Source organism: Antennarius striatus, chromosome 4, assembly GCF_040054535.1.
Source record: "Antennarius striatus isolate MH-2024 chromosome 4, ASM4005453v1, whole genome shotgun sequence".
Lineage (NCBI taxonomy): Eukaryota > Metazoa > Chordata > Actinopteri > Lophiiformes > Antennariidae > Antennarius > Antennarius striatus.
The window spans coordinates 15,011,728-15,024,216 of NC_090779.1; the positions used below are offsets into that span (position 1 = coordinate 15,011,728).

General features: G+C 41.7%; 1 protein-coding gene across 1 annotated transcript in view; it reads left to right on the forward strand.

Moving 5' to 3' along the window:
* LOC137594085 (receptor-type tyrosine-protein phosphatase eta-like) overlaps window positions 1–12,489 on the forward strand; it is a 38,860-nt gene that overhangs the window by 16,013 nt on the left and 10,358 nt on the right. The window contains exons 5-16 of the mRNA XM_068313329.1: window positions 967–1,227; window positions 1,542–1,814; window positions 1,956–2,228; window positions 2,345–2,608; window positions 5,612–5,872; window positions 7,807–8,079; window positions 8,221–8,490; window positions 8,607–8,870; window positions 9,779–10,042; window positions 10,147–10,401; window positions 11,543–11,806; window positions 11,911–12,165. Coding sequence (XP_068169430.1) covers window positions 967–1,227; window positions 1,542–1,814; window positions 1,956–2,228; window positions 2,345–2,608; window positions 5,612–5,872; window positions 7,807–8,079; window positions 8,221–8,490; window positions 8,607–8,870; window positions 9,779–10,042; window positions 10,147–10,401; window positions 11,543–11,806; window positions 11,911–12,165 — 3,177 coding nt within the window. The remainder of the gene's footprint in view (window positions 1–966; window positions 1,228–1,541; window positions 1,815–1,955; window positions 2,229–2,344; window positions 2,609–5,611; window positions 5,873–7,806; window positions 8,080–8,220; window positions 8,491–8,606; window positions 8,871–9,778; window positions 10,043–10,146; window positions 10,402–11,542; window positions 11,807–11,910; window positions 12,166–12,489) is intronic.

A 12,489-nucleotide genomic window follows, 5' to 3' on the forward strand; every position in this document is an offset into this window, starting at 1 on the left:
AAATTAAACCCACCATAATTAGACTCAACATTCATTATTTGCCATGAATGTCAACATTGCTCCTCTTAAGTAAACCGAAATCTCAAGTCCAACAGCTTTTTAGATAACATGTACATCGTACATCACACAAGCTAGCAATATACTGTATCACTTAAATGAACAAGTACCTGCAAACAGTCAGTCAGTCATCTTCAGATTACCACCGCTGCGTCCGCCGCAGCGGGTCACGGGGAGCCTATGCCGGAGCGGCATGGGGGGGGGGGCACTCCGGGCACGATGCCGGTGCACCGCGGAGCCACACACAAAGACATACAACCATGCACACACACACTCATTCCTACGGGCAATTCGGAATGGCCAATCAACCTGAAGCGCATGCATTTTTGGAGGTGGGAGGGAGCCGGAGAACCCGGAGAGAACCCACGCAGACACGGGGAGAGTATGCGAACTCCGCACAGAGCGGGACTCGAACCAGGGTCTACCGTTGTGAGGCGACAGCGCTAACCACTGCCCTATACCCGACTTGAAACATCTTATATCTGTGGTTCACAACGGGTTTAACGTCAGACAATATTTTCTCAGACTGGCTTTTAAGGTTTGCCGGATAAATACAACAACATAAAATAGTATAACCAACATGAAAACTTTTTTTCTCTAAATATAATAATAAATACAAATCCAATGTGCATGCAACCTTATTAGCAGCATCCTTGTAACATTGCGCTGTTTTTTGTTTTGAAAGCTCAGGAGTTGCAATTTAGCAGTAAAGCATTTAAGAAGGTAGTCACATGACCGAGGCTTGCATCTTGACAGGCATCAAGAGTGAGTCATAGACAGATGTAGAAGAGAGAATCCGGTAATTTTCCAAAACAAAACATTGTTCATAATCAGATAATAAATTAAACGGAAATTTGTGTGTGCATGTGATAAACTGATATTGCTTTTAAACATTTCTTTATTGCACAGGGCCTGAAAAGCCTGGGCACATTACAGTTCCAGCACATGGAATTAATTTCCTGAACATCAGCTGGACTTTTCCCGAAGGAAGTTTTGATCATTTTGTGGTCAATATCTCAAACAAGGAGTTGAACTATTTTTTGAGCAGTAATACTACCGACACTGCAGTGCACTTCACCGATTTATTTCCTGGAAGGATGTTTGTTATCACAGTCACCGCTGTGGCCGGAACATTCAGAAACTCTTCTGACCAGTCATCATTTGCAACTTGTAAGTTCAAACCCACTAACTTGTTTTCATGTTGTTTTTTCAGAATTCAAACTTAATGTCGTTTGAATTCTACTCTTTGAAAGTTTTTGCTAACAAAGTTCTCTTCAGCAGCTATAACTGACAGCCATATTTACATCATTAACACAATAGGATGATCTCGAAACATGTAATAAAACAGTTGTAAATTATTGTCTTTGCAAATGATTGAAAAAGATTGTATCAATTGTGTTTTGTTTTTTTTTTGGTTGACATTATTATAGAAAAATACAAACTTATACATCTGTAAAACTGCATCTGTTATTTATATTTTTTAGTTCCCACGCCTCCTGGTTCTATCCTCATCACTCAGAAAACAAACTCTTCGCTCCATCTGGAGTGGGCGACCCCTGCCCTAATGGAGGCTGCTCCACACATCAGCTACCATATCACCTACCATCCACTGGCTGGTGAAGAACTCAATAAAACCACCACAGAAAATAACACGGAGCTGTCTCCACTGTCCTCTGGAACTTCTTACAACATAACTTTAGTATCAGTTGGACCTGAAAATCTGAGGAGCACGGCTGTCAATAATTCCACTTTCACCTGTAAGTAACAGAGACAAACCAAAGTATGTAGAAGTGTTTATTTATTATGTTTTTAATATATCTGCAACACCTATTTGTTTTTCCTGGCCAGCAAATCAAACCACTTTTGAATAACATTTCTTTTGTCTGTCATTTTGGCAGTGCCCAATCCTGTATTGAACCTTGCAGCCAGTCCTAAATCCACCACCTCTGTGGAAGTGAAGTGGTCATACCCACTGGGAGCCCAGTCGTATCACAAATACTTGGTTCAAACTTTCAGTGCTGTAGAAGAAGAAGAAGTGTTTATGGCAGCCATCAGTATTAACAGCACTGATGTTCCAAACCTGGAGCCAGGATCTAGATACATTATCAAGGTCAGGACAATCGCATCAACAGGAAGTGAATCCATGGAGGAACAGACTTACAGTTACACGAGTAAGGCATTACAGTTAGCTGATGAAGCGTGAAAGGATTCCATACCATCAGATCTTTTGAAAAGTTAAAATAAAATGATTAGTGTCTGACATAAGCCTCTGTTGTGTTTGCTGCAGAGCCCAAAGCAGTGACCGACCTCAGAGTGGAGGATGTGAACACAACGGCCGTCAGACTGACGTGGCTCAGGCAGAGTGATCACAAGCCTTCCTACTCCTACCTGGTGATAGCAAAGCAGGACACCATGATGTTTCACAATGACTCAACCACCACCGAGACGTACACCTTCTTCAACCTGACTCCTGGAGAACTGTACACTTTTGACGTGTTTACAGTTGTGGAAGGGGTCAGGTCCACAGTAAATAGCACCTCCAAATACACAAGTATGTCTTTAAAACTAATGAAATATGATTTTGTGTTTTTTGTTGTAATGTACTGTTACTGGCTGATAGGGTGAATTTACCACGTCGCAGTTGCAATTAGTTGTACTATGCAAAACTCAGGCGTGTATTAATGACTATTTTCAAGGAATACTCCATAAATGTATTATTGTAGTACACATGTGTCAAACTCAAGGCCCGGGGGCCAAAAGTGGCCCGCCACATAATTTTATGTGGCCCGCGACAGCATAAAAGGTCAGTGTCTAAAAATAAATAGGTCAAAAGTGTGCTTTGACCTGAAAATACATTTCCCACAGTGCAGTAATTAAACCCATTTTAACTTTGACAAAAACGTTGTAAACAAAGTTAACACCCTAACTTGTGTATGATGTTATTTTTCTTTATTAACTTGGGAAGTTTGATCCTTGATTGGTGAAATTATGTGGGTTCCATAACCTGACAAATTCAAATGATTTATGTGATAACAGAGAAACAAGCAAACATTTTTTTTCTGTGTACCTAATGTTTGTACTTGAATAATACATTTAGAGTTATTTAACATTGAGTAGTTACATTTATTTTACACTACAATGAGTTACATTTAGTTACAGTAATAAGTTACATCTGGCCCACTGAGAACAGCCATTATGCTGATGTGGCCCTTGGTGAAAATGAGTTTGGCACCCCAGTTGTACTATCTTAAAGACTGAGGATGTTAAAATAATCAAATGTGAAACATTAATCTCTGAAATACTAGAGCAATCTTCAAAATGGGGAACAATTACCGATTCTGTATAGTCTGTACTGATGTTCACTAAAGAATATCTGCATCCGAGGGGTCTCAAATGCCTGCAATGAATGGTGAAGGTGTGAATCCAAATCCTGAGCTTTACAACCACATCACCAGTGTTGGATCATCTGCCCCCTGGCTCTGGTTCTTGCCTTTGTGTTTTGTCCTAGAACTTCACCTGGTCCTCTGCATTGATTTTGATATTCTGATCATGCAATTCCTCTTTTTCCGGTGCATTGTGACATAATGGCATACACTCTCATGGAGATGGAGAAACAGGAGGGGCTCAAACAGCCCATCATCCTTCAGACCTGTTGGTCTTACCCACATGTGAAAGTATGCGGTCTTCAGTTGCCAGTAATAATCTGTGGTTCACACTTCTTTTGTATGATTACAAGGGCGCCGAGGATTGATGGAGGTTTCATCAGTTCCGTCATGCTAGGACGTTACTGAGCAGCAGTCTCGAATCCAACTTGTTTCGTTTTCAAGAACACGGACAATCTAAGCTGTCCTTTTCCACGTTGGCTTGAACTGCTGGTGTGACAAGCATCAGGCAGATTAATGTGACGAGTTTGACTTCTCGGAGATGGTCATCCATGTTTGAATCTCGACAACTGAATCCTAAACTCTCTATAACCCTTGCAATGGGCTATACCCATCAAATCTAAAAACCTCTGTGTCTGTTTGAGCATGGGCCATCTCATCATCTCTGAGTCACGAGAGGTCCCATAGTCACTTAAGTGACCCCTGTGGAGTCCTTCTGCTTCCTGGGCACCACTATCACCCAGGAGCTCAAATGGGAGCAGAACATCAGCTCCCTCACCAAGAAGGCTCAGCAGAGGATGTATTTCTTGCGGCAGCTGAAGAAGTTTCACCTCCCTGTGAAGATGCTGGTGAACTTCTACACTGCCACCATTCAGTCCATTCTCACATCCTCCATGTCAGTGTGGTTTGCTGCAGCCACGGCCAGGGACAAGGCCAAGCTGCAGCGTGTCATCCGTTCTGCGGAGAAGGTGATCGGCTGCGGCCTTCCACATCTCCAGGAACTGTTTGACACAAGGACCCGCACTCGTGCAGCCAGGATTGCCGCTGACCCCTCTCATCTCAGCCACAACCTCTTCCAGACCCTCCCCTCTGGCAAGAGGCTTCTTCCCCACTGCAGTCAGCCTTATGAACAATGCCCCCCCCCCCCCAGGTAACCATCCGCCCCTCACCACTCTGCAAAGACAGTTGACTGTTTAGACTTCTTTTCTTCGCCTGCAAAGACCATCCTTATACAGTATATCTCAACTCACCGCAATGTGAATTGTAAATAGTTTTTCTATTCCTATAACTATTCCTATAATTCCTATAAGAATTCTCTTCCACCTTTCAATGCACAGACACCGCGTGAAGTTCCTCGATAGTAAGTTTTACTGTACTTGGCAATAAAACCTTTTACTGATTCTGATAATGACTCCTCATATGCTTTGGAAAGGGAGTCCTAGTAAAGTGGGGGAGCAATCTGCAGATGCATGCGGCTCACAGAACAACAGGGATTCAAGGGTGGCGCCTTCATAGTGAGGAGAGCAACTGGGCAAACTGGGGCTGCGTGCTCCTTGTTTGTGAGGCTTGCTGGACAATTGAGATTTGAACCCGCTCTTTCTGGTTTGGGATTTGAGGTAACCTCCGCACTTCTCAGAACTTCTCCTCAGACTTCTGTTTAGATGGAACAGTTTGGCTGTTCTGGACAGGTGTGTGTATGACCTTGGAGAATGGGGCACCTCAGCACAATGAGTGGCCCGTTGGCCGTGTTCTATTTGGATCCCTGGAGGTTTGGTCAGCAAGTGCACCACTAAACTTTTCTTCTTTTTTTTACCCCGAGTGAACTCCTAAATCTGAGAGGTTATGCTGGATTGTTAATATAATCAATCAGTTGCTGGGACTGAAGACAGCTACTGATATTACAGCTGTAGATGTTCTCCACATCTTCCAAAGAGGGATTGGGGAGGATGACTGCAATCACCTGTCCGTCTTTGTCGTTTGGGTGTAAATCACTTGATTCATGATCATAGCAAAGTTGTTACGACAATATAAACAGTTGAAAAATTGTTGTAATAAGTTCCATAATTTAACAGGAAATATATAAATGCCTAGATTTTTATTTTGCATTTCACAATATGTAAAATGATGGATGGAAAGTGTTTTTAAGCAACTTTTACTTATGTGTTCTATAGGCCCTGGAAAGCCTGGGAACCTTACAGTTACAACAAGAGGAACTAATTATCTGAACATCAGCTGGACATTGCCTGAAGGGAGTTTTGATAATTTTGAAGTCAACATCTCAAACAAGGCGCTGCAATACTTTTTCAGTAGTAATACTACCAACACTGCAGCCCACTTCACTGATTTATTTCCAGGAAGGATGTTTGTTATCACAGTCACAGCTGTGGCTGGAACATTCAGAAACTCTTCTGACCAATCATCATTTGCAACTTGTAAGTTCAAACCTTTTCATAGCAATTATTGTCATGTTTTTGTCAAATCTTTATAAGATTTAAAGAAGAGTCAGAATCAATGTGCTCTCTAATTTTTTATGTGTCTGGGCAAACACACAAGCTTCCTGAGCACACTGTGGACCACTATTAGCAATATCAGATGTGCACGCTGTGGCCTCACACCAGTATGACACTTGTTTAAAACCTTGGATCATAGCGAGTTACATGGCTTATTAAAAGAATCAAACTACAGTAGCAATTTTCATTAGTTTACTGTTAATATAGGTGATTTGGCCCACTTGAAATGAAAAAGACATGAGACATGTTCTTCATGAGATGTGTAGTATGTCATATGTGAGGGTCTTGCTTTGGCCTGTGAGGTCCAGTTGTGCTCTTGCAAAGGGTCCTGTTCTGGAAGAAATGACACATATACACCTTTCAGACATAACCTGCTGCTCAAATTAAAACATTCACATTTTGTGAAGACGTGTGCTGTTGCTTGTGATAGTGTAAATGTAAATGCCTGTAACTCTGTCTGCAAAATATCTAATTACAGTACTCCTTTTTTATTAGCATTTCTACTACCAAATTATCCAGTAGTATCATCATTTATGATTAATATCCACAAATATAAATGTAGCCAATATTAATGTAGCCACAAGAGGACACAATGTAGCCACAAGAGGACACAAGCCAGTGTCTTATTGTGTTGGTCCCAAGCCTGGATAAATACAGAGGGTTGCGTCAGGAAGGGCATCTGGTGTAAAACTTTTGCTAAATCAAACATGTGAATCAAACCTATGACTTCCATACCGGATCGGTCGAAGCCCAGTTAACAACGACCACCATTGGTGTTGTTGACCTACAGGGTGCCGGTGGAAATTGGACTACTGTTCATTGAAGAAAGAGAGGAGGAACGCCAAGAGTATAGGACTGACAGTAGGGATGTTGAATGTTGGAACTATGACAGGAAAAGGTAGAGAGTTGGTTGACATGATGCAGAGAAGGAAGGTAGACATACTGTGTGTCCAGGAGACCAGGTGGAAAGGTAGCAAGGCTAGAAGTTTAGGAGCAGGGTTCAAGTTGTTCTATCATGGTGTAGATAGGAAGAGAAATGGAGTAGGAGTTATCTTGAGGAATGTCCTGGAGGTAAAAGAGTTTCAAATAGAGTGATGAGTCTGAAGCTAGAAATCGAAGGTGTTGAGTTCAATGTTATGCTCCGCAGGTAGGATGTGAGCTGGAGGAGAATGAGAAATTCTGGTTGGACTTCGATGAAGTGAGGCAGAGCATACCTAGAAGTGAGAGAGTTACTGAGGTTCTCTTTGGGAGTGACCAGGAAGGATAGGATCAGGAATGAGTATATCAGAGGGACAGCAAATGGACACAATAAAGTCAATAATAAAGTCAGAGAGGCCAGACTGAGATGGTTTGGACATGTCCAGAGGAGAGATAGTGAATATATTGGTAGAAGGATGCTGAGTTTTGAACTGCCAGGCAGGAGGCCTAGAGGAAGACCAAAGAGGAGGTTTATGGATGTAGTGAAAGAGGACATGAAGGTAGTTGATGTGAGAGAAGAGGATGCAGAAGACAGGGTTATGTGGAAGCAATTGATTCGCTGTGGCGACCCCTGAAGGGAAAAGCGGAAAGGAAAAGAAGAAGAAGAAGAAGATCCATAAATATAAACGTCTTTAATTTTTTAAATTTAATATACTTTAGTAATCCCCGAAGGGAAATTAAGAGCACACTCCAGTTAGTCCAATTAAATCACATGCATATGTTAGTGTGTACAGGCCTTGAATAAACAAACACACACAGGGGGTCTGTACGCATGCAGGGGAGGTAGAGTGGTGGGCAGGTCCTTTGTGGTGTGCCCCAAATGAGCAACATGTAAGGGGGACATCTGTAAACCTGTTTATGTTATTTATATTTTTTAGTTCCCACGCCTCCTGGTTCTATCCTCATCACTCAGAAAACAAACTCTTCGCTCCATCTGGAGTGGGCGACCCCTGCCCTAATGGAGGCTGCTCCACACATCAGCTACCATATCACCTACCATCCACTGGCTGGTGAAGAACTCAATAAAACCACCACAGAAAATAACACGGAGCTGTCTCCACTGTCCTCTGGAACTTCTTACAACATAACTTTAGTATCAGTTGGACCTGAAAATCTGAGGAGCACGGCTGTCAATAATTCCACTTTTACCTGTAAGTAACAGAGACAAACCAAAGTATGTAGAAGTGTTTATTTATTATGTTTTTAATATATCTGCAACACCTATTTGTTTTTCCTGGCCAGCAAATCAAACCACTTTTGAATAACATTTCTTTTGTCTGTCATTTTGGCAGTGCCCAATCCTGTATTGAACCTTGCAGCCAGTCCTAAATCCACCACCTCTGTGGAAGTGAAGTGGTCATACCCACTGGGAGCCCAGTCGTATTACAAATACTTGGTTCAAACTTTCAGTGCTGTAGAAGAAGAAGTGTTTATGGCAGCCATCAGTATTAACAGCACTGATGTTCCAAACCTGGAGCCAGGATCTAGATACATTATCAAGGTCAGGACAATCGCATCAACAGGAAGTGAATCCATGGAGGAACAGACTTACAGTTACACGAGTAAGGCATTACAGTTAGCTGATGAAGCGTGAAAGGATTCCATACCATCAGATCTTTTGAAAAGTTAAAATAAAATGATTAGTGTCTGACATAAGCCTCTGTTGTGTTTGCTGCAGAGCCCAAAGCAGTGACCGACCTCAGAGTGGAGGATGTGAACACAACGGCCGTCAGACTGACGTGGCTCAGGCAGAGTGATCACAAGCCTTCCTACTCCTACCTGGTGATAGCAAGGCAGGACACCATGATGGTCCACAATGACTCAACCACCACCGAGACGTACACCTTCTTCTACCTGACTCCTGGAGAACTGTACACTTTTGATGTGTTTACAGTTGTGGAAGGGGTCAGGTCCACAGTAAATAGCACCTCTGAATACACAAGTATGTCTTTAAAACTAATGAAATATGATTTTGTGTTTGTTTTAATGTACTGTTACTGGCTGATAGGGTGAATTTACCACGTCGCAGTTGCAATTGGTTGTACTATCATAATATCAGATGTGTATTAATGACTAATTCCAAGAAATACTCCATACATTTATTAATGTTGTTTTTTTAAAGCCGGAGGATTGAAAAAGAATAAAATTTAATGTGTTGATCTCTTAAAATACTAGAGCCTGTAGTTTACGTCATTAAGCTGATCATAATCAATATCAACATTTGTTCAGTTTACTGAATGTTTTTTTGCTTCCCTAAAAAAGCAGATTTTAGAATACTGTGTCAACAACCACGGAAGACATCATGGATCATATAGGCTATTGATATATCATGAGATTAAATAAATAAATTCAAGTAACCTCATTACATTGTAAATAAAAAACAAACAAAACATCACTGTTGTAGGTTTTTACAATATTGAACAAATGCCCCTCCCGACATGTGCCTATTACCTTAGTTACAAATATTTCAACTACTGCCAGCTCAGTGTTATAATACTATGCACATGAGTAGAGGAGAATAAATGTCTATAGTGAAGGACCTACTGAAAATATACGTGAGTTTCAACATAAAATGCAGTCATAGAAGTTGATATCTCTTTGTGGACTAAGTTTGTCCATGTCTGCTTTATCCCTGTTGGTGCAAAAACAACAGGGATAAAACAGTCTCAGGTTCAGATACTGTATTATAAGATTCACACTTACGTGTTAATTGTACTTCAGATACCAAACCGTGTTCCAATTTGATGACTTAAGTTGGGATGGAAGGCTATGTGATTCTGACCTATCCTTGTGTAATCCTCAAATGTTTTGGTTCGTTCAAGTTCTGTGCATGTTGCTATTTTCATTCAGAACCTGTCGCCGTCTCTGACATCATAGTCATGGGAGGTACGACCAACCTGTCAGTGAGCTGGACACCTGCTTTTGGACGGGTGTCGTCCTACACTGTCCATCTGTTCAGGGACAACCAGCTGGAAGGAATGGACTCAAATCTGAGCAACAACACTGTCAACACATTGTTCCAGGATAAGAAACCAGGAGTGCTTTACTGTGTGCTGGTCACCACCAAAAGTGGACCATTTGAGAGTAACAGTTCAAGAGTTTGCAATGCAACCTGTGAGTTTAATGTACATCAGGACTCTACAGGGTTGTGCATGCATATACATTTTGTGGTGTCTTTGGGTTGAGTCCTAAATCATGGTATTAATTCGTCTGTTAAGTTCCCAACCCTCCTGGTCCCATCATGGTGGAGAGTCAGACTGTGAATTCCATTAACTTTACGTGGCCCCATCCTGAGGACATGGACCATCATCAGTACAACTTCCTTGTGTCCAGCTTCAACGGCTCCGTGCTGACTGAAGACAACTGGTTCCTGCTGGACAATCTCCAGTCTGGGACCCAGTATCACATCTCCATTGTTACTGTAGGTGTCTGGAACTACACAAGCACAGCAGTGACAGCAGAGACCTACACAAGTGAGTATGACTGGTTATTAATGTAGATGTTATTATCTATTCTTTTGATTCAAACTGTGGTTTGTTTTCCTTTCTTTTCTTTCTTTGTGGTGATTCTACACTTATAAACTTTGTTTTTTCCTCTGTAATGTTTCTTTGTTCTCAGCCTCAGTGTTTTTTTTTCTTGCTGCTCCTCCGTGATTTAGTTTGTTCATAACAATATAATGCAACTGTTTTAAAATTTTATAACAAATATATCTTCTACTGTGGGCGGCACGGTGGCGCAGTGGGTAGCACTGTTGCTGCACAACAAAGTATCTCCCAGTTTGTATCCCGCTCTGTTCGGAGTTTGCATGTTCTCCCTGTGTCTGCGTGTGTTCTCTCCGGGTTCTCCTGCTTCCTCCCACCTCCAAAAACATGTGCATTATGTTAATTGGCCGGTCCCAAATTCCCCATAGGTGTGAGTGTGTGCGTGCCAGTTTTTCTGTTGGCATGTAGCTCTGTGGTGCACTGGCGATGAACCTGGAATGTACCCTGGCTCACTCCCCCAGTCGGCTGGGATAGGCGCCAGCACCCTGCGACCCGCAACAGCGGAAGAAGCGAGTATATAAAAATGAATGAATCTTCTACTGTAACAACATATGTTGTATCAGTCCGATTGTTCATACAGAACATCAGCTGCCATTTGGGTGCTAACAGGAAGATTTACTACTGATTACTTATTTAAACAATGTATATCTGCTAAATCAGAGGATGCAAAACAAAGTGTTGCTACGACAATAAATGTGTAATTGCGGTGGGTTTATTGGAAATGTTCAATAAATGCTAATGAAAAGCTTCAAAACTGACCTCAAACAAACTTGCCTGTCTGTAAGCAACTGTAGTCTAGAATGACAGGAATTGGAAATAAATCAGTTTTATTTTAAGTTAAAGAAAATCTATTAAAATATCAAACTATGAACTGCTGGTTAAAATGAAACATAAGTCTTTTTATGTTTTATTGACCCGCTACAGCGGATACAGCGGCGGTACATGAAAATGAATGAATGAATGAATGAATAACAAGTTGGGATGGAAGGCTATGTGATTCTGACCTATCCTTTTGTAATCCCAAAATGTTTTGGTTCGTTCAAGTTCTGTGCATGTTGCTATTTTCATTCAGAACCTGTCGCCGTCTCTGACATCATAGTCATGGGAGGTACGACCAACCTGTCAGTGAGCTGGACACCTGCTTTTGGACGGGTGTCGTCCTACACTGTCCATCTGTTCAGGGACAACCAGCCGGAAGGAATGGACTCAAATCTGAGCAACAACACTGTCAACACATTATTCCAGGATAAGAAACCAGGAGTGCTTTACTGTGTGCTGGTCACCACCAAAAGTGGACCATTTGAGAGTAACAGTTCAAGAGTTTGCAATGCAACCTGTGAGTTTAACGTACATCAGGACTCTACAGGGTTGTGCATGCATATACATTTTGTGGTGTCTTTGGGTTGAGTCCTAAATCATGGTATTAATTCCTCTGTTAAGTTCCCAACCCTCCTGGTCCCATCATGGTGGAGAGTCAGACTGTGAATTCCATTAACTTTACGTGGCCCCATCCTGAGGACATGGACCATCATCAGTACAACTTCCTTGTGTCCACCTTCAACGGCTTCGTACTGACTGAAGACAACTGGTTCCTGCTGGACAATCTCCAGTCTGGGACCCAGTATCACATCTCCATTGTTACTGTAGGTGTCTGGAACTACACAAGCACAGCAGTGACAGCAGAGACCTACACAAGTGAGTATGACTGGTTATTAATGTAGATGTTATTATCTATTCTTTTGATTCAAACTATGGTTTGTTTTCCTTTCTTTTCTTTCTTTGTGGTGATTCCACATTTTTAAACTTTCTGTTGTTTTCTTCTGTGATGTTTCTTTGTTGTCAGCCTCAATATTTTTTTCTGGCTGCTCTTCCATGATGTACAATTTGCTCTTAACAATATAATACAAGTGTTTTAAAATTGTAAACAAACATATCTTCTACTGTGACAGCATATCCTGTATTAGTACGATTGTTCATACAGTACAACAACTGCCATTTGGGTCCCGGCAGGAAGATTTA